This window comes from Rhinoraja longicauda, chromosome 24 (genome assembly GCF_053455715.1).
Source record: "Rhinoraja longicauda isolate Sanriku21f chromosome 24, sRhiLon1.1, whole genome shotgun sequence".
Taxonomy (NCBI): Eukaryota; Metazoa; Chordata; class Chondrichthyes; order Rajiformes; family Arhynchobatidae; genus Rhinoraja; species Rhinoraja longicauda.
In genome coordinates this window covers 9,463,654-9,488,661 of record NC_135976.1, presented here as the reverse complement: position 1 = coordinate 9,488,661, position 25,008 = coordinate 9,463,654, and the positions used below count along the sequence as shown (strand labels likewise).

Below are 25,008 nucleotides of genomic sequence, written 5' to 3'. Positions count from 1 at the left end.
TTGACAAGGGAGAGTCAGTGGATGTGGTGTACCTCGACTTTCAGAAAGCCTTCGACAAGGTTCCACATAGGAGATTAGTGGGCAAAATTAGGGCACATGGTATTGGGGGTAGGGTACTGACATGGATAGAAAATTGGTTAACAGACAGAAAGCAAAGAGTGGGGATAAATGGGTCCCTTTCGGAATGGCAGGCAGTGACCAGTGGGGTACCGCAAGGTTCGGTGCTGGGACCCCAGCTATTTACGATATACATTAATGACTTAGACGAAGGGATTAAAAGTACCATTAGCAAATTTGCAGATGATACTAAGTTGGGGGGTAGTGTGAATTGTGAGGAAGATGCAATAAGGCTGCAGGGTGACCTGGACAGGTTGTGTGAGTGGGCGGATACATGGCAGATGCAGTTTAATGTAGATAAGTGTGAGGTTATTCACTTTGGAAGTAAGAATAGAAAGGCAGATTATTATCTGAATGGTGTCAAGTTAGGAGGAGGGGGAGTTCAACGAGATCTGGGTGTCCTAGTGCATCAGTCAATGAAAGGAAGCATGCAGGTTCAGCAGGCAGTGAAGAAAGCCAATGGAATGTTGGCCTTCGTAACAAGAGGAGTTGAGTATAGGAGCAAAGAGGTCCTTCTACAGTTGTACCGGGCCCTGGTGAGACCGCACCTGGAGTACTGTGTGCAGTTTTGGTCTCCAAATTTGAGGAAGGATATTCTTGCTATGGAGGGCGTGCAGCGTAGGTTCACTAGATTAATTCCCGGAATGGCGGGACTGTCGTATGTTGAAAGGCTGGAGCGATTGGGCTTGTATACACTGGAATTTAGAAGGATGAGGGGGGATCTTATTGAAACATATAAGATAATTAGGGGATTGGACACATTAGAGGCAGATAACATGTTCCCAATGTTGGGGGAGTCCAGAACAAGGGGCCACAGTTTGAGAATAAGGGGTAGGCCATTTAGAACGGAGATGAGGAAGAACTTTTTCAGTCAGAGGGTGGTGAAGGTGTGGAATTCTCTGCCTCAGAAGGCAGTGGAGGCCAGTTCGTTGGATGCTTTCAAGAGAGAGCTGGATAGAGCTCTTAAGGATAGCGGAGTGAGGGGGTATGGGGAGAAGGCAGGAACGGGGTACTGATTGATAGTGATCAGCCATGATCGCATTGAATGGCGGTGCTGGCTCGAAGGGCTGAATGGCCTACTCCTGCACCTATTGTCTATTGTCTATTGTTTCAATAAGATCCCATCTCATCGTTCTAAATTCCAGTGTATACAAGCCCAGTCGCTCCAGTCTTTCAACATACGACAGTCCCAAAATTCTGGGAATTAACCTAGTAAACCTACGCTGCACGCCCTCAATAGCAAGAATGCCCTTTCTCAAATTTGGAGACCAAAACTGCACACAGTGCTCCAGGTGTGGTCTCACTAGGGCCCTGTACAACTGCAGAAGGACCTCTTTGCTCCTATACTCAACTCCCTTTGTCATAAAGGCCAACATGTCATTAGCATTTTTCACTTCCTGCTGTGCCTGCATGCTAACTTGAAGTGACTGATGAACAAGGACATCCAGATCTGTTTGTACTTCCCCACTTCCTAACTTGACACCATTCAGATAATAATATGCCTTCCTGTTCTTACTACCAAAGTGGATAACCAGACATTTATCCACATTAAACTGCATCTGCCATGCATCTGCCCACTCACACAACCTGTCCAAGTCACCCTGCATCCTCATAGCATCCTCCTCACAGTTCACACTGCCACCCAACTTTGTGTCATCTGCAAATTTGCTAGTTACTTTTAATCCCTTCATCTAAGTCATTAATGTATATTGTAAATAGCTGCGGTCCCAGCACCGAGACTTGCGGTACGCCACGAGTCACTGCCTGCCATTCTGAAAGGGACCTGTTAATCCCTACTCTTTGTTTCTTGTCTGCCAACCAATTTTCTATCCATGTCAGCACCCTACCCCCAATACTATGTGCTCTAATCTTGCCCACTAATCTCCTATGCGGGACCTTATCAAAGGCTATGTGGGACTTTATCAAAGTCCAGATACACTACATCCACTGGCTCTCCCTTATCCATTTTCCTAGTTACATTCTCAAAAAATTCCTATCTTTGATGTCTTTCTTTGATGTAAACCAGCATTCGCGGTTCCTTCCCACACATTTGGAGAATTATATGCATGTCGCTTTGGAAAGGGTGCCGAGGGGGTTTAACAGAATGATGTCTGGTTATTAGCTACAGGGAGATGTTGGAGAGACTTGAACTGTTCTCTCTGTACTCCAGTGGTTGAGAGGAGATCTGATGGAAATATATAACATTATGAGAAGCATAGGTAGGGGAGACAAGTCGGAATTTTTTTTTCCCCAGGATGTAAAAATCAATTACTGGAGGGCATAACTTTAAGATGAAAGGAGCAAAGTTTAAAAGAGATGTGCAGGGCAAGTTTTTTTTTAACACATAGAGTAGTAAGTGCCTTTTAAGAGATTTTTGGATTTTTGGATAGACATATGGATATGCAGGGAATGGAGGGTTAAGGATTATGTGCAGGCAGATAAGAGTTTGTCTTGGTATCATGTTTGGCACAGACATTGTGGGCTGAAGGGCCTGTTTTTGGGCCTGTTCTATGATGCCAAGTGCAAAGCCCAACCTCTCACATGCCTTGGTGAACAAGTCCATAATGGATTGGAGCTAGCTGAAGCACAAGCATTGTCTCCATACTGGAACTTGACTACTAAGATTTGGATGAACTTGGTTCTGGAGTGTACTCACCACAAGTTGAAGTGCTTTTCATTAAAATTGTTAATAAGGTTGTTAAGATTAACTCTGTAGGAAGTGTTTCAGGGCAATGACACTGACTTGTTTGATGCTGTTCTACAAAGACTGGTGCTGTTGTAGACCAGTTGATTAGGAACAAGGCTAGATAGCCAGCTGTGCTAAGACTCGAACATAAGCAGAGTAAATTTAAATGCAAAATACACAAAAACAATGGTCATGATTTACAAGTTCTCGGAATTTGACTAACTCATCTCCCTTGCCAAAACATGGACTGGTACCCAATGTACTTGTTCGTATTTGTAATTTAAATTAGCTATATTAAATTTTGTATAGTTTAGAAATCTTTGGAGGTCAACAGGAATAGACCTATTGCAAATACCAGGCTGATTTTTGGCCAACATATTTCACCAATGTATCTGTATTAATGGAGACAAATAAACACATATGAAACACAGATTTAGTTTCAACGTTTTCAAGATTTGTTCCCCTAATAATGATATCAATATCTAAGAGAAAATTAAAAAAAATTGTATCACATGCTTTAATCAAGTTAGTATGTCAAATGAAATTATAAACAAGATGAAATTGAGCAGAGAATTTACGTATATTATGGTATAAGCAACAAGTGGACCCGTTGGGCCCAAACCTTTCCTGCATTGGTGCAGCACCCTCTCCCTCCTCCCCTCCCCTCCCAATCCATCCACCTCAACCCCCCTTATCCTCCCCCCTCCCTACCCCCAGGAGATAGATTTAAACTTTAAAATGTGAATAACTGAAAAAATATAGCACCGATTTCAATGAAACCTCTTCCATTAGCACCAAAGGGACGACGGTGAGTAAGGTGGGCCTAAAATTGTCGTGCTATCATGTACTGTTTTGGCTGTAAACGAGAGTTTTAGTATATAGATATTCCAGCTGTCCTTCCAGATCTGTGACTTTTGACAGAACCATACAAACATTGAATCACACATTACAAAAACTACTTTATTACAGTGGAAATATAACAAATACTATAGAGGCTTTATTCAAGTTACTGTACAGAAACATAGAAAATAGGTGCAGGAGGAGGCCATTCGGCCCTTCGAGCCAGCACCACCATTCATTGTGATCATGGCTGATCGTCCCCAATCAATAACCCGTGCCTGCCTTCTCCCCATATCCCTTGATTCCACTAGCCCCTAGAGCTCTATCTCTTTAATCCATCCAGTGATTTGGCTTCCACTGCCCTCTGTGGCAGAGAATTCCACAAATTCACAACTCTCTGGGTGAAAATGTTTTTTCTCACCTCAGTTTTAAATGGCCTCCTCTTTATTCTAAGACTGTGGCCCCTGGTTCTGGACTCACCCAACATTGGGAACATTTTTCCTGCATCCAGCTTGTCCAGTCCTTTTATAATTTTGTATGTTTCTATGATCCCCTCTCATCCTTCTAAACTCCAGTGAATGCAAGCCTAGTCTTTTCAATCTTTCCTCATATGTCAGTCCCGCCATCCCATGGATCAATCTCGTGAACCTACGCTGCACTGCCTCAATTACAAGGATGTCCTTCCTCAAATTAGGGGACCAAAACTGTACACAATACTCCAGATGTGGTCTTACCAGGGCCCTATACAACTGCAGAAGAACCTCTTTACTCCTATACTGAAATCCTCGTTATGAAGGCCAACATTCCATTAGCTTTCTTCGCTGCCTGCTGTACCTGCACGCATGTATCTTTCAGTTACTTTAAACAAAGCATTTACAACACAAAAACTATGAATTTGGCTATCACTATCATTTCACCATCAATGAATTGATTAATTAGAATTGATGCAAGGAGGTAGTATCAGAAAATCTGACCGTGTATTAGGAAACAGTTTTAAATTATGGAATTTTCCCTGGTGCATTTAGTACAGTACTAAACATATTATAATCATCTTTTATATTCACAAAACCCGATCTGCATCAAAACCTACCCTGCCTTTATCAAACAGATATTTCTGGAGCTCTGTAGTTCATACCCTGCATTTTTTGTTCAAATGCTACACATGTTGCATTTTACGAGTATTTATTAAAGATGATTGCATGTACGCTTTACAGATTTAAGCATAAAAATAAAAGCAATGATATGATTTGAAATATATTTTACTGTAACCCAAAATAAAAGGTCATATACATTTAAAAGCACATTGCAGGAATAAAGCTGCCAATGCAGAAAATACTTTTATATCCTACATCCTACACTTGCATTCCTGTACAAAATCTGACAATGGTACAATGCTATTGAGGAAACATTTGATATGTACATTCTTCACATTCACGTTTATGACACCATTCAGATGCAATTCTATGAACCAGAGCTTTAAACTAGTTTGCAAAGGATCTGAACAGTTTGAATAAGAATGAGTTTGCTTGCTCAATTCTGGCTTTGGAATGACACACACTGACAAGTTTGGGCAAGTACTGTTTTAGATTTCTCAAATCAAAATCAGAACATGAGTGGTAGGGATGGGTAAATACAAAAGTCTGTGGACTATTTTATTATGAAGGATCATGAAATGAAAACTGATTTATTTAATAAGGAGTGCCTCTCTATTAAAAGATGTGAACAAATTGGATAAAAAGGGACCTTGAATTGAAAGGCAAACGTTTTGTTGTCTGAATTACTTTAAAGCCTTTTTCTGGAGATTAAAACAAGGTTCATTCAAAACAAGACGTCCATTGTTAACACACGTTTTTGTCATTCAACATTCTTAAAAAACCCAAACTATCATATGGTAAGCAGGAATGTAAATACAATAATGCTCCAATCTTATTTTGTAGTCTTTGTTCTTTCTTGAAGGAAGGAAACATTAGGCAATGCAAACAATTGCTGATCACTTAAGGGAATCTGAGATTATTTTGCTTGAAGGAACATATTTGGAAGAAGCTCAAGATAATGACCAACTTCTTTCTTGTCATGTGTCTTTCATGCTTACAAACGATTATGCCCGATGATGCAATGCAGACCATCCACTCTGAAACAATGGACAACTATTCTGAAACACCTGGTGCTCATACAAGTTCCATACAGTTTTCAATGTGGAATATGTTCTGGTCCTCAATAGTGAATCTTGAAAAAAGGTTTCTTATTTCCACTGAGATTCATTTCAACTGTCCATTTAAAGCATGTCCTCCATTATAAGTTTGTGTTTGAAGGACAGTTGACAATGATTAATGGAAATTCTCTTCCACTCTCTCCACCAGTTGCATAGCCTCTCTCTTCAGGCCTTCCAGATAATGTTACTCCTCCAACCTCTGCCCTCCTGACCCTCGAAAACTTGGTGTACTGGAAGATCCTCCTACAGGACGTTTTTCTGTGGCAGTATAAGCAAATAATTAGAAAACATTTACACAATGATATGTGAAATAATTATTTAGTCCATTGACTATTATACATTACTCCCTTTTTTTCACTGGGAGATTTAATTAAAGACATTAATTTTCCTATTGGGAAAGAATCCTGTAGGCTAAAAATGCACAAAATAAATGATTGGACTGAAGGATTAGATTGTTATTTCACCAACCTGCTGTCAGGCAAAGCAAACAGTAGTACCTAACACAGTTGAATGATTCTGTTTATTGCTAATGCTTTTGTATTCTTGTAGGAGAGGAAAGGAGGTGCTTGAGGCTTTAATGAGGTTGAGTGCTATTCCCATATTACTCTCACTCTGGGTAGGTTATGTTGTTTGCAGAGTATTACCTGAATGGTGGCCAATTAGGAAAAGGGGAGATGCAACGTGACCTGGGTGTCATGATGCACCAGTCATTGAAAGCAAGCGTGCAGGTGTAGCAGGCAGTGAAGAAAGCGAAAGGTATGTTAGCATTCATAGCAAGAGGATTTGAATATAGGAGCAGGGAGGTTCTGCTGCAGTTGTACAGGGCCTTGGTGAGACCGCACCTGGAGTATTGTGTACAGTTTTGGTCTCCTAATCTGAGGAAAGACATTCTAGCCTTAGAGGGGGTACAGAGAAGGTTCGCCAGATTGATCCCTGGGATGGCAGGACTTTCATATGAAGAAAGACTGGATAGACTAGGCTTATACTCGCTGGAATTTAGAAGACTGAGGGGGGATCTTATTGAAACATATAAAGGGGTTGGAGAGGCTAGATGCGGGAAGATTGTTCCCGATGTTGGGGAAGTCCAGAACCAGGGGTCACAGCTTATGGATAAGGGGGAAGTCTTTTAGGACCGAGATGAGAAAACATTTCTTCACACAGAGAGTGGTGAGTCTGTGGAATTCTCTGCCACAGAAGGTAGTTGAGGCCAGTTCATTGGCTATATTTAAGAGGGAGTTAGATGTGGCCCTTGTGGCTAAAGGGATCAGGGGGTATGGAGAGAAGGCAGGTACAGGTTACTGAGCTGGATGATCAGCCATGATCATATTGAATGGCGGTGCAGGCTCGAAGGGCCGAATGGCCAACTCCTGCACCTATTTTCTATATTTCTATGCATGTCCAACCTCAGACTCCTGAAATAGACACTATGCTGAGTTCAGTCACAGGAACAAATTACCAGAAGGACAGAGTACAAGATTTAAGGACTTGCTCAAAATCTCCTTGTGAAGATGCAGTGTTCTTACTGACCCCTGGGAGTGTCTGGCCCATGACTGCTCAAATTGGTGAAGTAGTTTTTGGGATGGTATTAAGGATCCCGAGATAAAGCATTGGGAGCACACAGAAACCCTGCGTAAATGGTGGACGGATTGTTCCATCTCAAACTATCTGCCCAACATGTGTCTCCATCTGTGGAGAGTCTCTAGTTCCCACACAAACATTTTGCTAAATGAATGTCTTGCCATCAGCTATATTTTATTGTAAAGTAGGTTTTGGTTTTTGACCTCGACCTAGCGAAAATGCAGCGAGGCTGCCTGTACTTCTTTAGCCAAAGCCCAGCGGCTCTGATATTCTATTATATAGAGGATCCAAATGCAAGTACAGACTGACCTGTAGAGAGAAAGGACTGTGGAGAGTATAATGGAGAAGTGTGAAGGTAATTGAATTGAGCAGATTAACTGACCAACTCCTTTGAATGGTTATTGATCTGCACTCTTCCCTCTCTGTGGATGCTGCCTGATCTGTTGAATATTTCTTACATTTCCTGTTTTTATTTCAGATTTCAAGCATCTTAAGTATTTTGCCTTAAAGCAAATACAATTAAACATGATAAATAAGCACAGATAAAACAGAAACAAAAATCAAACTGTAATTTAAAAGGAGTTGGTCCACTGAGAGAAGTAGTTGGAAGTGGTTATATATTGGAGCCAATATTGCTACAACGTTTATACTGATATAATAGATAAAGTTTGAAAGCGTTTTGACAAGTTTGGATTTGGTGGTCAGCCTGAAGGAGACAAGTCTGACAAAATGAATTAAATCAAAACTTTAAATGGAATCATTAAAATTGTCTGCAGACAAATCATGAAGACAATAACTAGTTGACTGTTGCAACAATGACAGAAACACATTGTGACACACATTAAGGACATTGACCGGGAATTTCTACAGTCACTCCCACAGCACTTGGTAGGTGATCAGCAATCCCTCTGGCTAAACACAGATGTGAGAGTTGTCTTCTCGAAGAAACCCAGCTTCTGTGATATCATGGCCTATGCCAAGACAGCAAGGTCTTACACCATTAGGACAGCGAGTTATAATAATTTTGGGCTTGCACTTTTTGATGTAAATTTTTAAACTCATACAAATTGTAAATTTGGCAAACATTTCCCCCCAAAAGCACTATTTATTTTAATCTTGCTGGTTACCTCCTGGTGCAATTGGATGCATTAGTCTGTTCATCTGCACATTCCAGTGCTTAACGTGTGAGCTTGCTTGATGTAATTTTCGCTGTGCAGCCTATAAAAGGAGAAATATTGTCAGATAATCAAATCTTGCAGTCTTCTTCAGACTGATTGTGTGTGTGTGTGGGGGGGGGGGGGGGGGGGAGGGGGGCACGGAGAAGAAAGCTAGAAAGGGGAGAGACACAATTAAAAAAAGAGTCAGATAGGATCCATCTGAGTTGTATGCATATAAATCCTTGATATTCTCACAGCAGGTTAAGAATGTAATTAGTAAAACACACGAAATCCCGATCTTGAAATAAAGAACCACAGTGTACCAACGCAAAGAAGTAACGATGAATTACAGTAAAATATTGGTTTGGTTGTAACTGGAGGATTATGTAAAGTTCTGGGCACCAAACAAATGTGAAAACCTCAGAAGGGTGTAGAAGTAGTTTAGTGGAACGATTACAGTGATGAAGGACAATGGTTATATGGATTGGATTGAAGAAGCTGGGCCTTCCTTGGAAAAGAGTAAGCTGTGGCAGGATCTGATGGGAGGTATTTTAAACTGCAAAGGTCAAGAGGAATTGTTTCCTTCGGTGTAGAAATGAATGCAGGTAATTAGCAAAAGAACCAAATGTATCATTTGTATGCTGCATGTGGTTCGGATCTGGAATGCTTTGCCAGGGTAGCAGTGGAGGCAGATTTAATTAAGGCATTCATACAAGATTGGATGACTAATTGACACGAAAAGAGAAGCGGGTTTGGGGAGTGGTTTGCTAAAAGAGCCACTATTGATAAAAAGGCCAAATGGTCTAATTCAATGCTGTGTGTTACTGTGAAGTAGGCTACGATTACAGCATTCTTAAACTTTAAATAGATGAACACAATATACAATAAAAATCACATGTTAATGTTTGCCCCTCAATTCCAATATACTATTATCAAATAATGTCCAACATTTAGAAAGTATTGCCTTCACTTTTAACAATACATCTGGCACGAGCCTCTTGTTAATCTCATAAACCATGACTATTGTTTGAGTCCTGAAATACACGTACCACCACATCCTGGTCTGCTCGCTGCCTGTTGACCCGCACTTCCTCCAGTTGTTTCTGAGCCTCCTCCAAAATCCTAGTTTTATTTACCATCTCTTCTTTTAACTCTTGCTTTTCTCTCTCGGTTTTTATAATTAGCTCTTCCTGCTCGTCCTTCAGCTGCATGAGTTCTTTCATCTTCTCTTCCTCCTCAGTCAGCAAGCTAATACAAAACAAACCATCGATGTCAGCAATTCAGAAGCACATTTTCATGCTGCCTTGGTGTATACAAGAAATCTGGAAAATAACCTCTGCAATTCCGCTTGGTCACTGGGGGACAAAATATGTGAACCAGACTTGAAACAGAATATCAAAGCAGTGAGAGCATTTTGAGACAGTTCTTCCATTGCCCTAATATTGCTGTCTACTTGCCCCCAAGCCATGTTTTGCCCCAGCGTGGCTCCAAGTGCAGCCTTTGGTGGAGTCTCAGAGTACAAATTAGGCACCATCAGCTCAGACAGCCAACAGGGATTCACAAAATGGTTTTGAGCTGGAGAGCCTCATCAGCCACCGCATCTCTCCGTACTATTAATTGTGAATGTAAATGACAGAAACAAACAAGCACATATACTTTAGGTCTGTCCAAAAGATCCAAAATATTTTAAAATGTGTAATATTTAAACAATACATGTCCAAATGCTCTTACTACAAAAAACAATAAAAAAATACTAAAACCAATCAAATAATAAAATAAGCTCCCATCATTATTCAAAATTGAAATGCCCCATTGAAATAAATAGGGCTTGGAGCTGGTTAAACCGTTGTGAACTTTCCAGCATGAGAACTGAGAAGCTTCAAGAATACTACTGCTCCATTGGACCAATGTAACACTTCGCAGCACATAAAATAAATGGCTTTAGCTGACAGTACAGTAAAATGTGAACAATTCCTGGTGGTAGCACTGGAGTAGGCTAACTTATGATGAGTGTTTGTCCACACTTGCCTGTACTCACTGGAGTTTAGAAGAATGAGGGGGACGGACGGACCTAATTGAAACATACAGAATAGTGCAAGGCTTGGATAGAGTGGATGTGGAGAGAATGATTTCACTAGTGGGAGAGTCTAGGACTAGAGGTCATAGCCTCAGAATTAAAGGACGTTCTTTTAGGAAGGAGAAATGTCTTTAGTCCGAGGGTGGTGAATCTGTGGAATCCTTTGCCACAGAAGGCTGTGGAGGCCATCTCAGTGGATATTGACTGTTTATTTTATTTATTTTTTTTTTTTTTAAATAAAATTTTATTGGGGATAGGTACATAACCTGTTTACATCTTTACAGTCATACATTTTTGAATTGATAATATTGTCAATTATTATTATATACCTTTTACCCCTTTTTTTTAAATTTATTTTATATAAACTAAATAAAGCTAACGAAGTAGATGAAGTGAAGAAAGAAAAGAGAGAGAAGAAAACTAAAAACAAAAACCAATTTAAAAGAAAAAATAACTAAAAACAAAAAAAAAAAAAAAAAAATAAATAAAAATAAGGAAAAAATTAGTTAAAGAAGAATGGAAAAATTTATTAAAATAACAAAAACTTCATTCGAGATATATTCGTACATTCCAAAGTATAGCATTTCATTCGTTCTTTAGTCCGAGTGCTAGTCAGGTTCCTGTGCTGAACTATTCTGACCCTTTAAGTAATCAATAAAAGGAGACCATGTTTCAATGAATAATTCCTGTTTGTCCAACAGGGAAAATCTGATTCTTTCCACGTTTAAGGTCTCCGTCATTTCTATAATCCACATTTTAATTGTGGGGGCCGTAGGGCCTTTCCAAAATTTTAGAATTAATTTTTTTCCTGTTATTAAACTATAATCAATAAAGTTTTTTTGTGTTGTTCTGAATGTTTTATTTAATTCTAATTCTAATATTCCGAGTATAATTAATTTTGGATCTGGGTCCAATTGTGTGCTGGTTATTTTAGATATTATACTAAAAATATTTACCCAAAATTTTTTAATTTTTATACAGTTTGCAAACATATGAGATAATGTAGCTTCTAAATGTTGACATTTATCACATTTAGGTGAAATATGTTGGAAAATTTTATGTAGTTTTGTTTTGGAATAATGTAACCTATGTAATACTTTAAATTGTATTAGAGAATGTCTGGCGTTTAGTGAACACTGATCTATATGTTGCAAACTTTCTTCCCAAGTATCTTTCGTTATTACTTGATTTAATTCTTTTTCCCATTTTTGTCTATATAAATCCGTAGAAGGCATGTCACTGTCTAATAAAATATTATATATATAAGATATTAATTTTTCTGTATTAGGATGTTTGTTCCAACATTCGTCAAGAATTTCTGAATTTCTAATTTGAAAATTTTGGGAGTTCGACTTTACGTAATCTCTAAGTTGAAGATATCTGAAATAATCATTTCCACGAAGACCATAAATCTGTTGCAACTCCTGAAATGTCAGAAAGGTGCCTTCCTTATAAAGTTGTCCCATATTTTTAATTCCATAATTCTTCCACTGTGTAAAACCCCGGTCTAACCATGAAGGCTTAAACAAAGGATTATTCACAATTGGAAGAAAAAGCGATAAATTATCTAGTTTTAATGTCTTTTTTAATTGTTTCCAAATTCGTATAGCACTAAATATTATAGGGTTTTCCCTATAAATTTTTTTGTTTAATTTAGACGTGGCAAATAATATCGAACCAATATCAAAAGGCAAACAATCTTCCTTTTCCATTTTTAACCAGTCTGGTTGAAGATCTATTTCTTCCAACCAGAAATTCATATTTTTAATATTAACTGCCCAGAAATAAAACAAAAAATTGGGTAAAGCCAGGCCTCCATTTATTTTTGATTTACACAAGTGTCTTTTATTTATCCTATGATTCTTATAATCCCAGATGAAATCATTAACAATAGAGTCCAATTTTTTAAAAAAGTTTTTTGTCAAATATATCGGAATTGTCTGAAAAAGGTATAATATTTGCGGTAAAAAAATCATTTTTATGGCATTAATTTTGCCTACCATTGAGATGGGGAGTGTTTTCCAGTATTGAATATTCTTATGTAGTTTGTTCAGTAACGGGGGGAAGTTTGCTTTAAATAATGATGTATATATCTTAGTTACATAGATACCTAGATATTTAAATTTTTCATTTACTATTTTAAATGGAAATTGTTGTATTATCTGTTTGTTATGTTCCCTTATTGGCATAATTTCGCTTTTATTCCAATTTATTCTGTATCCTGAAAGTGATCCAAATTGGGTTATTAGCTTTAATAAGTTTGGAATACTAATTTCTGGTTTTGTGATGTAAATTAATACGTCATCAGCATATAGAGAAATTTTGTTCTCTGTGTCCTTTGTGTTATATCCATGTATTTCCGGATGCCCCCTAACTCTTTCTGCCAGTGGCTCAATAGCAAGCGCAAATAATAATGGGGATAACGGGCATCCTTGTCTACAACCTCTAGCTAGGCTAAATTTCGATGACAACCTTTGGTTTGTAAATATTCTAGCCGTGGGATTTGTATATAACAGTTTTATCCATGTACAGAATTTCTCCCCTAGCTGCATATTTTCCATCACCAAAAATAAATAAGACCATTCAACCTGATCAAATGCTTTTTCCGCATCTAGTGAGATTATTGCTAGATCTTCATTAATAATTCTCTTGGAATATATAATATTAAATAATCTTCTTAGATTATAGTATGAGTATCGTTTCTGAATGAAGCCTGTTTGGTCAGGGTGTATTAATTTATTCATCACCGTACTTAATCTATTCGCTAGTATTTTAGTTAAAATTTTTTGATCTGTATTTAAAAGTGCAATTGCTCTGTATGATCCCGGGTCTTCCGGATCTTTATCAGCTTTAGGAATCAGTATTATTATAGATTCATTTAAAGTATCTGGAAGTTTCTGTTGAGTATATATATACTCATACAGTCTATGTAAACGTGGGCTAAGCAAATCATAGAATTTTTTATAAAATTCGGAGCCTAAACCATCTGGTCCTACTGCTTTACCGTTTTTTAAAGAACCAATAGACTCCTCAATATCCTTTATCGTAATCTCCCTTTCTAATAATTCTCTATCGTTTGAATCTAAACCTTTTAAATTACATTTTTTTAAAAAGTCTGCTATTCCTTCTGATTGTGCTACGGTTTTAGTTGAATAAAGGTTCTGATAATATTGAAGAAATCTATCATTTATGTCCTTGGGCATTTTTAATAATTCTCCTGTCTCTGTTCTAATTTTATGAATTATTTTTTCCCCTTCCATTTTTCGTAATTGACGAGCTAATAGTTTTTGTGGTTTGTCTCCAAATTCAAAATGTAATTGTTTTGTTTTTTGATAAAGTTTTATTACTTGTTCTGAATACATTTTATTTAATTTATATTTCAATACAGCAATTTTATTATGTTTTAAAGTAGATGGCATTCTCGCATTTTCTATATCTAGTTGTTTAATTTCACTTTCCAATGTATGTTGCTTAATCCTGTTCTCTTTATTATAAAATGCTTGAGCAGAAATTAATGTACCTCGAACATACGCTTTAAACGTTTCCCACATAAGAGAAATAGGTGTGTCAGGGTTGTCATTTACCTCCAAAAATATTTGAATCTGTTTAATAATATATTCCTGGGATGACTTTTCGTTCAAAATTTGTGGGTTAAATCTCCAATATGCTTGTTTCTCGGACATTCCATTTAATTTAATCATGAATGTTACAGGTGCATGATCCGAAATTATAATGTTATGGTATTTTGAATTATAAATAAATGGAATAAACGTAGAGTCAACTAAAAAATAATCTATTCTTGAGTATGTTTTGTGTACTGGTGAGTAAAATGAATATTCCCGTCCAGTTGGGTTTTCTATTCTCCAGACATCCTTAATATTAGTGGTATTAATAAATGAATTTAAAAATACACTTGATTGAGATTTTATTTTTTTTTGCATTGATGATCTATCTAAGTATGGATCTAATGTACAATTGAAGTCTCCTCCAATTATTAATTTATATTGTGTGAATTCAGGAATTTTATTAAATGTTTTATTAAAGAACATAGGGTTATCAAAATTAGGCCCGTAAACATTAAGAAGAATCACTTTTTCTCCATTTAATTCTCCAACTAATATAATATATCTGCCATCAATATCCACTATTGTTGAGGAGTTCTTAAAAGGTATTCCTTTACGAATTAGTATTGCAACTCCTCTAGACTTGTGGGAAAAGGAGGAGTGATATGATTCAGCAATCCACTTAGCTTTAAGTCTATGTTGAGATTCCTTCTTGAGATGTGTTTCTTGAAGAAATATTATATCAGTTTTGATTAAATTTAGATGTGCCAAAACTTTACCTCTCTTAATTGGTTCATTGATTCCCTTGACATTCCAACTACAAAATGTTATTCCCTGACCCCCACTTGTCATATTAATGTCTTGCATATTGTTTCTAAGGTGGTCTATAACCGATCAGAAGGTACAACACACAGAACCTGACCCTGCTCCCGAACCTCAAATAGATGAATTTAAAATCATATACAACGCTCTTCCGAACACATCTCCTTGTATTTGTCTTATTTTCCCATTCTAACATTAAGTTACAAAAATATTTAAAAAGAGAAAAGTGATAGAGTTGATGATATTGACTGTTTATTAAGGCAGAGATAGATTCTTGATTAGTACAGGAGAAGGCAGAAGAATGGGATTAGGAGGGAGAAATAGATCAGCCATGATTGAATGGTGTAGACTTGATGGGCCGAATGGTCTAATTCTACTCCTATTCCTTATGACCTTATGTCTCCTTATCTTCTTTCATTTTCTCCTTTCATTAATACCCACCAGATTACCAATTGATACATTTTCAATATATCACATACTAACATGGTGGAAAATCTATTCAGTCTGAGAATTTGTATTTGTGCTCTTAAAAACAACCAAACCCCAAAACAGCTGCACGAAAAGTCAGTTCCAAAACACTGAAGGGTCATGAACAATTAGTCTCAGTGGAGCAATTAGCTGGACAGCACACAAATTCAAGTAGTCATATTTGGTTTAGATTACGGAGATGAGTTCAAGTTCAGTTTACGTGAGGAATTCAAATTTTTTAAAGTGTGGTTACTTTAAAGACTGACCAGCACATGGTCCAATTAAGTAATTATTCATCAGAGAAAATCGCATCGAAACAGCAGGTTGATCTATTGGTGGCTGGATAAGAAAAGCTGTGGAAAAAGTACTAATTTATGGTAACACCAATAATAATATGTATCACTGTGATCATCGGTTTTGGGCTTTGTATTTTTTTCATATAATAACCAAAAGTTATACTTCTGTCATGTACCGCCTTTATTAAGCAGATTGAAGAAGCTGCAGAACTTGCTAACAAATGGAGTAATTGAGGGCAATATCATAGAAACACTTTAGAGGACGATGTATAAAATTTGAGAGAATGAATGATAGTGAAATGAAGTGAACAGAAGGACAGGAGACCAATCTCACCAGGGACATTCCCTCTTCTCCCTTCTCCCATCAAACAAGAGGTACAGAAGTTTGAAAAAACCTACCGCCAGATTCAGAAACAGTTTCTTCCCAGCTGTTATCAGGCTACTGAACAGTCCTCTCATTAGCCAGAGAGCATCTACCATCTGCCTCATTGGAGACCTTTGAACTATCTTTAATCGGATTTCAATGTTCTATCTTTGCACAAAATGTTGTACCCTTCATCCTTTACCTGCGCACTGTAGATTGATTTCATGTAGAGCCTTTTCTTTGACACGCAAACAAAAGCTTTTCATTCTATCGATGGATTGAGACAGCTTTTATGGGCTGGGAATAGACTGCACCTTCCTCTTGTATTTGCATTTTACAGCCAACTGGAGAAAGGCTTAAGTGGAGAGTTGAACAAAAATATTGCACAATATCCAAGAAGCAACAATGTCTGAAGAAGGGACCCAACCCGAAACAGAGCCTATCCATACCTGGCTGACCTGCTGAGTTACTCCAGTACTTTGTATGTTCTAAAGCAGACCATATAACAGCAGTGGCCACTTTAAACTAGACAGAAAGTAGCCAGTCAAAAATAAACCTAGAGTTTAAAAAAATGTCTGTTCCTGGAATATTGAGTAAAAAACAAACTGCTGGAGGATCTCAGTAGAGCAGGGAACATCTGAGGAGGGAAATGGTCAGACAATGTTTCAACCTTCTGCAGACTGGTAGTATAGGTAATAGCAAGAACATGGGATCAGATTATTGATATATCTTAGGCTTCGCAAGATATGGAATTCAAACAAGGGTCAATATAGGTTTAATAAAGATGGGCCCACGGACATTGAAGCCTACAAAAGTTTCAATTTATATTGAGATCTGTTCAATAGACAATAGGTGCAGGAGGAGGCCATTCGGCCCTTCGAGCCAGCACCGCCATTCAATGTGATCATGGCTGATAATTCTCAATCAGTACCCCGTTCCTGCCTTCTCCCCATACCCCCTGACTCCGCTATCCTTAAGAGCTCTATCTAGCTCTCTCTTGAATGCATTCAGAGAATTGGCCTCCACAGCCTTCTGAGGCAGAAAATTCCACAGATTCACAACTCTCTGACTGAAAAAGTTTTTCCTCATCTCAGTTCTAAATGGACTACCCCTTATTCTTAAACTGTGGCCCCTTGTTCTGGACCCCCCCCAACATTGGGAACATGTTTCCTGCCTCTAATGTGTCCAACCCCTTAATAATCTTATACGTTTCGATAAGATCACCTCTCATCTTTCTAAATTCCAGTGTATACAAGCCTAGTCGCTCCAGTCTTTCAACATATAACAGTCCCGCCATTCCGGGAATTAACCTAGTAAACCTACACTGCACGCCCTCAATAGCAAGAATATCCATCCTCAAATTTGGAGACCAAAACTGCACACAGTACTCCAGGTGCAGTCTCACTAGGGCCCTGTACAACAGCAGAAGGACCTCTTTGCTCCTATACTCAACTTCTCTTGTTATGAAGGCCAACATTCCATTGGCTTTCTTCACTGCCTGCTGTACCTGCATGTTTCCTAAACCATAGGAGCTGAACTAGGCCATTCAGCCCATCGAGCCTACTCTGCCATTCTGATCTATCTCTCCCTCTCAACCCCATTCTCCTGCCTTCTCCCTATTACCTTTGACACTCTTACTAATCAAGAATCTGCCAATCTCCGCCTTAAAAATACCCACTGTTGGCCTCCACAGCTGCCTGTAGCAATGAATTCCACGGATTTACCACCCTCTGACTAAAGAAATTCCTCCTCATCTCCTTTGGAAACATAGAAAATAGGTGCAGGACAGTGGCGTAGGTAATGGGGGAGCAAGGGGAGCGACCGCTCCCCTTGAGCACATTTTTGAAAAGTGGCACCTTTTCAACATTTTTTTAACTCTTTGGTTCACTTGTGCAATAAAAGTCGAATCTCATTATTTTTAATTGTTTTTTTATCGCCTGGCCTTGGAAGAACTTTCTGGAGTCATTACTTTATTTGACCAACCTCCCAGTGTTTTGAACTGTCTGCTCATTCTCCTGTGATGCGTTGTTGGCCGCTGGCATCTGGGGAACCAAAACAAACTGTGACGTCATAACCTCCTCTCTGACTGGCAGTTTACCTCGTCTTTCAGTACTAAAAGAAGAACAACGCAATCAGATCAAATCTTTCGCACTGACTCTAAAGAAACTTTGTGATACTAGATGGGCGTCCAGAGAGTCAGCAGTAGAGGCAGTCTTGCAGAATTTATCAGCACTAGTAGTTGCTCTACAAAGAATTCTGGATGGTGAGATTAAAAAAAAATTCTGACCGTACCAATAACTAGCGCAGTTGCGGAACGATCCTTTAGTCGGCTGAGACACATAAAGTCCTACCTTTGTTCTACAATGGGCGAGGATAGATTGTCTGGTTTAGCTTTGCTCTCCATTGAAAGAGAGTTGGCTACTGAGGTGGATTATAATAAAGTAATAGATAACTTTGCTAGAATGAAGCCTTGACGAAAGAGACTGTTGTAATTTCTTCATACATTTTTCACATTGCTTCGTTTTGTTTTCATTTTACGTTTAAAATTAAAATAATTAAATAACACACGTTTTTATTATGTTTTGAGATTTATGAGCTTACTGTAAAACTTTTTTATTGTGTTTTGATTTTAAATACAAAATAATATTTATGTACTTCCTTTAAAACTGTATCTTCCTTGTGTTTCGATTCTAAACACAAAATATAAATGTATAATGAGTTTTAAATTATTTGGTATGTGTCATGGCTCCTTTTTTTATGTGCTCGCTCCCTCTAACTTTAGAACCTAGCTACGCCCCTGGTGCAGGAGGAGGCCATTTGGCCCTTTGCGCCAGCACCGCCATTCATGGTGATCATGGCTGATCATCCACAATCAGTAACCGTGCCTGCCTTCTCCCCATATCCCTTGATTCCGCTAGCCCCGAGAGCTCTAACTCTCTTTTAAATTCATCCAGTGAATTGGCCTCCACTGCCTTCTGTGGAAGAGAATTCCATAAATTCACAACTTTCTGGGTGAAAAAGTTTTTTCTCATCTCAGTTTTAAATGGCCCCTGGTTCTGGACTCCAACATTGGGAACATTCTTCCTGCATCTAGCTTGTCCAGTCCTTTTATAATTTTATACGTTTCTATAAGATCCCCTCTCATCCTTCTAAATTCCAGTGAATACAAGCCCAGTCTTTCCAATCTTTCCTCATATGACAGTTCCACCATCCCCAGGGGATTAACCTCGTGAACCTACGTTGCACTGCCTCCATAGCAAGGATGTCCTTCCTCGAATTAGGAGACCAAAACTGTACACATTACTCCCGATGTGGTTTCACTAGGGCCCTGTACAACTGCAGAAGGACCTCTTTACTCCTACACTCAAATCCTCTTGTTATGAAGGCCAACATGCCATCAGCTTTCTTTACTGCCTGCTGTACTTTCAGTGACTGGTGTGCAAGGACAACCAGGTCTCATTGCACTTCCCTTTTTCCTAATCTGACACCATTGAGATAATTGCCTCCTTGTTCTTGCCACCAGAGTGGATAACCTCACATTTATCTACATTATACTGCATCTGCCATGCATCTGCCCATTCACTCAACCCGTTCATGTCACCCTGCAACTTCCTAAAGGTACGTCGATTTATTCTGAGGATATACCCTCTGGTCCCAAATACTCCTACTAGTGGAAACATCTTCTCCACATCCACTCTATCTAGGTCTTTCACTATTCGGTAAGTTTCAATGAGGTTCTCCTTCATCCTTCTAAACTTTTAATGATTAAATTAAAGCTCTGAAGAATCAATAATACAAGTGTACAATGAATTATGTAATTCTACATCAGGCTCTATGAATGGATGTGTTTTGCTGGTGCAGTGTTTATTTAACACTGGAACAGCAGAGTCATACAATAACACCATTGCTGACATGTTAATGCATGTAAAACAATGTCAACAGTGTTAAGCGATCCAACCAGTTTCATTAAACAGAAGCATGTGCATGCAGGGACCAAGTGATTTAAGAATATTCAAGAAGTGGAATATCTCAAACTATAGATTGGCAATTATTGTGTGCTCAGGACCATTACATTCTCTGTAAAAAATTCCACCACGATTAACACTACTATCATCAAATAATTAAGCAGCGATTTTCCTGTGAGATATTTATGAAATTGTCAAAGCTGGGTGAAGGCCAAGAATACAATTAGGATCGGATATTTTCAAAGACAGAAAATTCAGAAAGTCGTGCTGAAGTGATGTTCGGCTTAGGTTTTGTAAACCCTGAGCTTCTGTGAGGAGCAAGTCTTTTTGGCAGAGAAAACATGAAAGTCTGATTAGTCTAAGTACTCATGGTTTTATCAGATTCCTTATTTTTTTTTTCTCCCAAGATGCAACAGCTAAATTAGCAGGTTGGCCATTACAAAGGAATCACAGATTAATCAAGTATCAATTTATCCCATCATGTACATGCGTATGAACTTAAACATTAAGAGTAGTCCTGTTTACTTCACAAATCTGCATACTAGCCTTTTGTATGCACTGGAACACCCAGATATGTCTGCATATCAGAGATCTGTATTCTCTCTCAACTAATACTTGACGGTTCTTATGTACTTTCTGGCAAAATGGACAACGTTACATTTTTCCACATTATACTCCCTGTGCCAGATCTTTACCCACTCACTTAACTTTATCAATATCCTTCTGAAGCCTCCTCATGTCCAACTTACTTTCCTACTTATCATTGTTTCGTCAACAAAATTTAGCAACTATACCTTCACTTCCTTCATCCAACTCTTTTCTTTAAAAAATAATTGCAGTAAGCTGAGGCTTCAGCACCAACCACTGCGGTGTGCCATTCCTTACATTTTGCAATCAGAAAAATACTCATTCATGCTTATTTCCTGATATGGCAGAGTGTTGTCCACTCAATATGTTACATTATACCTGGAGAGCTTTTATTTTCCATGGTAATCTTTTCCAGTCTTCTGAAAATCCAAATACAATACCTCCACCAGTTTCCCCGATACCATATACCCACAGCATATTACTTTTTCAGTGAATTCCAATTAATTGGATACACATGATTTTCATTCATAAAATCACATTGTCCTGCCTGATGACTGAATTTTTCTGTGCCCCACTATAATGTCTTTAAAACCAGTTTTTAGAATATTCCCTATGACAGATGTTAAGCTAATTGGCAAACAGTTTCCTGTTTTCTCATGTTGTATTTAATTTAAAGATGGCTTTAGTACATCTGTATATTCCTCTTACTTGGTCTGTGCATATCTCTTTGTTTCCTCTTCCTGCCGAGCAGATACTTCAGCAAAAAGAGCTTCCTCTAAACTTTTCTGCAACTCCTCCAGTTCTTGAATCCGCTTTTTCTGACGGTCTGCCTCTGCCTCCTTTAATTCCATCTCTGCTTGCATGCTGGCTCGAGCCTGAAGAAGAAACTTGGTCATTAAATAAGCCAACAACCAAAAGTTGCACGTAGCTCTGGGTTACTGAGTCTTTCATCTGAGATCCAATCCCAAATATTGCACTTGATTGACGGAATGAAAATTTCCCAACAGTTCGCTGTAATCTCATTCCTGTTCCTAACACCATTTACTTAAAACCATCAACCCAAAATTGTGCACAATTTTACCCAGGCAAGTTTCTGGGAGATTCATGCAATAAGTAGGAAAGTACATCTCTGAGGCATGTACTGAATAACTTAGTAGAGGTATAATACTACTCTTCTTATGTCACAGTGCTGATGTGGGCTACATTCCCTGCAAATAAAACCCATACATCTTGATCAATGCGACTCAAACAACAATATATACTTTTATGAATTAAATAAAAGTTTTATTTCTCAGGAATAACTCTTTCTCCAACACTCCACCAGAGGTCTCTCCCTTCTCCTTGATGCCCTTATCAAAGCCACTTTGCAGCATGCTTTATTATGCATCTGCAGGCTCTTGACATTTAGTTTCGCTTTGTATCAGTTTCTTTCAAAAGCACATCTGTGTTTAAATTGCTGAGCTGCTAATTGAAACCATGTCATGGACATTCTAGGATCCCCACCAAGTAAACACAATGAATTTATCTGGTTCCTCCCAAGAAACTTGCCAACAACTTCCTCCATTTCTACAACTCACTTGAAGTGAAGCAAATGGTGTGAAATGCCATTGTCCTGATGACTGTAAGCTGATTGTCAGGTCCCACATGCTAAGCAAGATTACTGACCTCTAAATCCAGTAACTAAATCCAGTAATTATCATTGATAGTCTCATATGCACTCCAGTAATTATCACTGATAGTCTCATATGTACTATTGTTATGTCCAGACAGCTTCTCTCTGGTCTCACAGTCTTTATGTCTTCAATAACTATAAATGACCCAATCTATTGAATGAAGAGTTCCCACTCTCATCTATAAATCCCTCCTTAGTCTTATCAAATCCCTTCTCTACATCTCTACCCATTCATAGGTCTTTCCATCTTCTGACCGAAATCCAGTGAAACCTGTCCTCTCATCAGTCATGAAGAGGCCAATGGCCACATTAACCTTTCTCCCAACTTATTATTCTGTCCCACTCCTCTACCTCTAAATAGCATTCCAGCAATCAGTTCCTCCAAATGTTCTCATCAGGTAGCAGCTTTGTGGCTATGAAACAAGCTGAGCAATTTTCCATTTTATCGGCACCAGAAAGATCAGAAAGATGAAAATAAAAATTCTCACAGCAGAATGAAACAGGAAAAAACTGTGAAAGTAAATCTATGTTAGCAGGTAAAAAAATAGCACAGAAATAATTGATCAATAAATAACCATTGTGGATGACTGACTAGGATCCAAAATGCAAACTGAGGAACCAGACCCAAGTAGCATCACAGGGAGAGGCTATGACAGACAACCGTCTATAGTTTCCACAGTTACCAATTCTCGAAACCGATCTCATCTGTTTGGGCCCCAACCTGTTCAGCTTGTCGAAGCTGTATCTCTAGCGCCGTTTGCATTTCTTCATGCTGTTGTTTTCTTCGCTGATTCTCTTCCTTTAACAGTGTTTCTGCCTGTCTCTGAGCCTGGAGTGAAGAGGAGGATTAAAAAAAGATCAGCTTCAATCCATTACAAAGGACAAATAGTAAACTCATTAAAATGTTTCAAAGCACTATGATCCACACTGTCCACTCTATTTCTATGTGATTCCACACTCCCCACAAGAGGGGCAATTTACAGAGGCCAAGAAGCCAGTAAACCCACACGTCTTTGGGATGTGGGAAGTAACCAGAGCACTGGAGGAAACACGTGCAGACACAGGGAAAACATGCAAACTCCACAGAGACAGCACCCGAGGTCGGGTTCGAACCCAAGTCTCTGGTGCTGTGTCAACAATCTATTCCTGCTTCCGAGGAAGAAAGGATACTCTGGGAAGGGGCTGAAGGAGAAAGAAAAGCATTCATATGAACAGTGGCATAAAGTGAAATTCTCAGGTCTCAGCGCTTCAATATCTTTAGACAAAAGGCCACACCTAAGCCAAGACAAAATTTTAAATGTTTTGAAATAAGCTTTAAAGAGGATTTTGGGGAAAAAATGGCTCCCTGTTATTTAAAAAACACATGGAGTTTCCACAATTTCACAATGACATAAATGTTTTTTTCTTGTTTAAAGTTTCAAATTGTTTTTAATTGAAGTTAAGGTCACACATTCCCCCACCTATGACACCCACAGATAGAAGATCTATTAAATAATAAAGGTTTGGCATTTCTCCCTTCAATTTTATCGCTAACCTTTTGGGTTTTTTCTGCAGTTTGGACACCAGATATCTTCCACGGCTTCATTCAAATAACTTCACTTGTGAGACCTGACATTGTCAAAAGCTACAAAGAAAGCAGTAGTGTTGGAAGTCCTCCAGCTTCCACACATAACCAGCTTTTCCTCCATGAATCCAGTCACCGGTGACAATTGGACAGAAATCAGTTCATTCAGCAATCCGGACAACCAGACTCGCTTCCTTCCTGGTATACGTGGCTCAAACACTCACTGGGTATACCCACTGAGGCAGTTCTTACAAAGCTAATTAAACACCACAATATGAATAAGGACAGTGCCCAATTGTAGCTGTTGTTCCCTGCACACAAATAATTCACTGGAAAATATAGATTTTTAATCTTCCAAGTCGATCCAAGAATTTCCCTGTCACAGCAAAATATGCCTTTAGAATGCAGACACGCTTGGAAAACGGACTCATAGATTTTAACATAAATATATTAATGCTTCTTTTATCCTATGTTTTTTACTAACTTAGAGAAGGCTTTACTAGATGTACTGTTACCTAAAACATAAGCATACTTATAGCTTCCTCACCAACGGAAATTGCCTACACTGTGTTTGTATGGTTTCAATAGATTGATTAAAACAGAAAGTCAAAAAACCTAAATCATAATAATCAGGATTTCAGTAAAATGAGCTTCCATTGCACCGACATATATTATTGACCAAATATCATAGTATCACATAATTATTATTAAATTAGGCATTATGGCTGGGATGTCAATCTTGACTATCAGAGATGCTACCTGACTCGCTGAGTTACTCCAACACTTTGTGTCTACCTTTGATATAAACCAGCATCTGCAGTCTCGTGTCATCATAATTGTATTTGCAGAGTAGTTGTGCCAGATTCATTCCCGGACGGTCAGAACCTTTTATCCCCGGGTGGAAATATCAAGGACAAGACAGCGTAGCTTTAAGGTGAGAAGGGCAAAGTTTAAAGATGTACGGGGCAATTTTTTTATTACAAGGAGAGTGGTGGGTCTGGAATGTCTGCATTGGGTGGTGGTATAGGCAGATACAATA

The 25,008-nt window shown here is 38.4% G+C and overlaps 1 protein-coding gene across 2 annotated transcripts in view; it reads right to left on the bottom strand.

Moving 5' to 3' along the window:
- Positions 1-3,906: 3,906 nt before the first annotated feature.
- LOC144605413 (differentially expressed in FDCP 6 homolog) overlaps positions 3,907-25,008 on the bottom strand; it is a 106,355-nt gene continuing 85,253 nt past the window's right edge. For both annotated transcript variants that reach the window (XM_078420634.1, XM_078420635.1), the window contains exons 8-12: positions 23,127-23,234; positions 21,442-21,608; positions 9,640-9,838; positions 8,561-8,651; positions 3,907-6,113 (exon numbers count right to left, since the gene is read on the bottom strand). In XM_078420634.1, the coding sequence (XP_078276760.1) occupies positions 6,040-6,113; positions 8,561-8,651; positions 9,640-9,838; positions 21,442-21,608; positions 23,127-23,234 (639 nt within the window). In that variant the 3' untranslated portion in view covers positions 3,907-6,039. The remainder of the gene's footprint in view (positions 6,114-8,560; positions 8,652-9,639; positions 9,839-21,441; positions 21,609-23,126; positions 23,235-25,008) is intronic.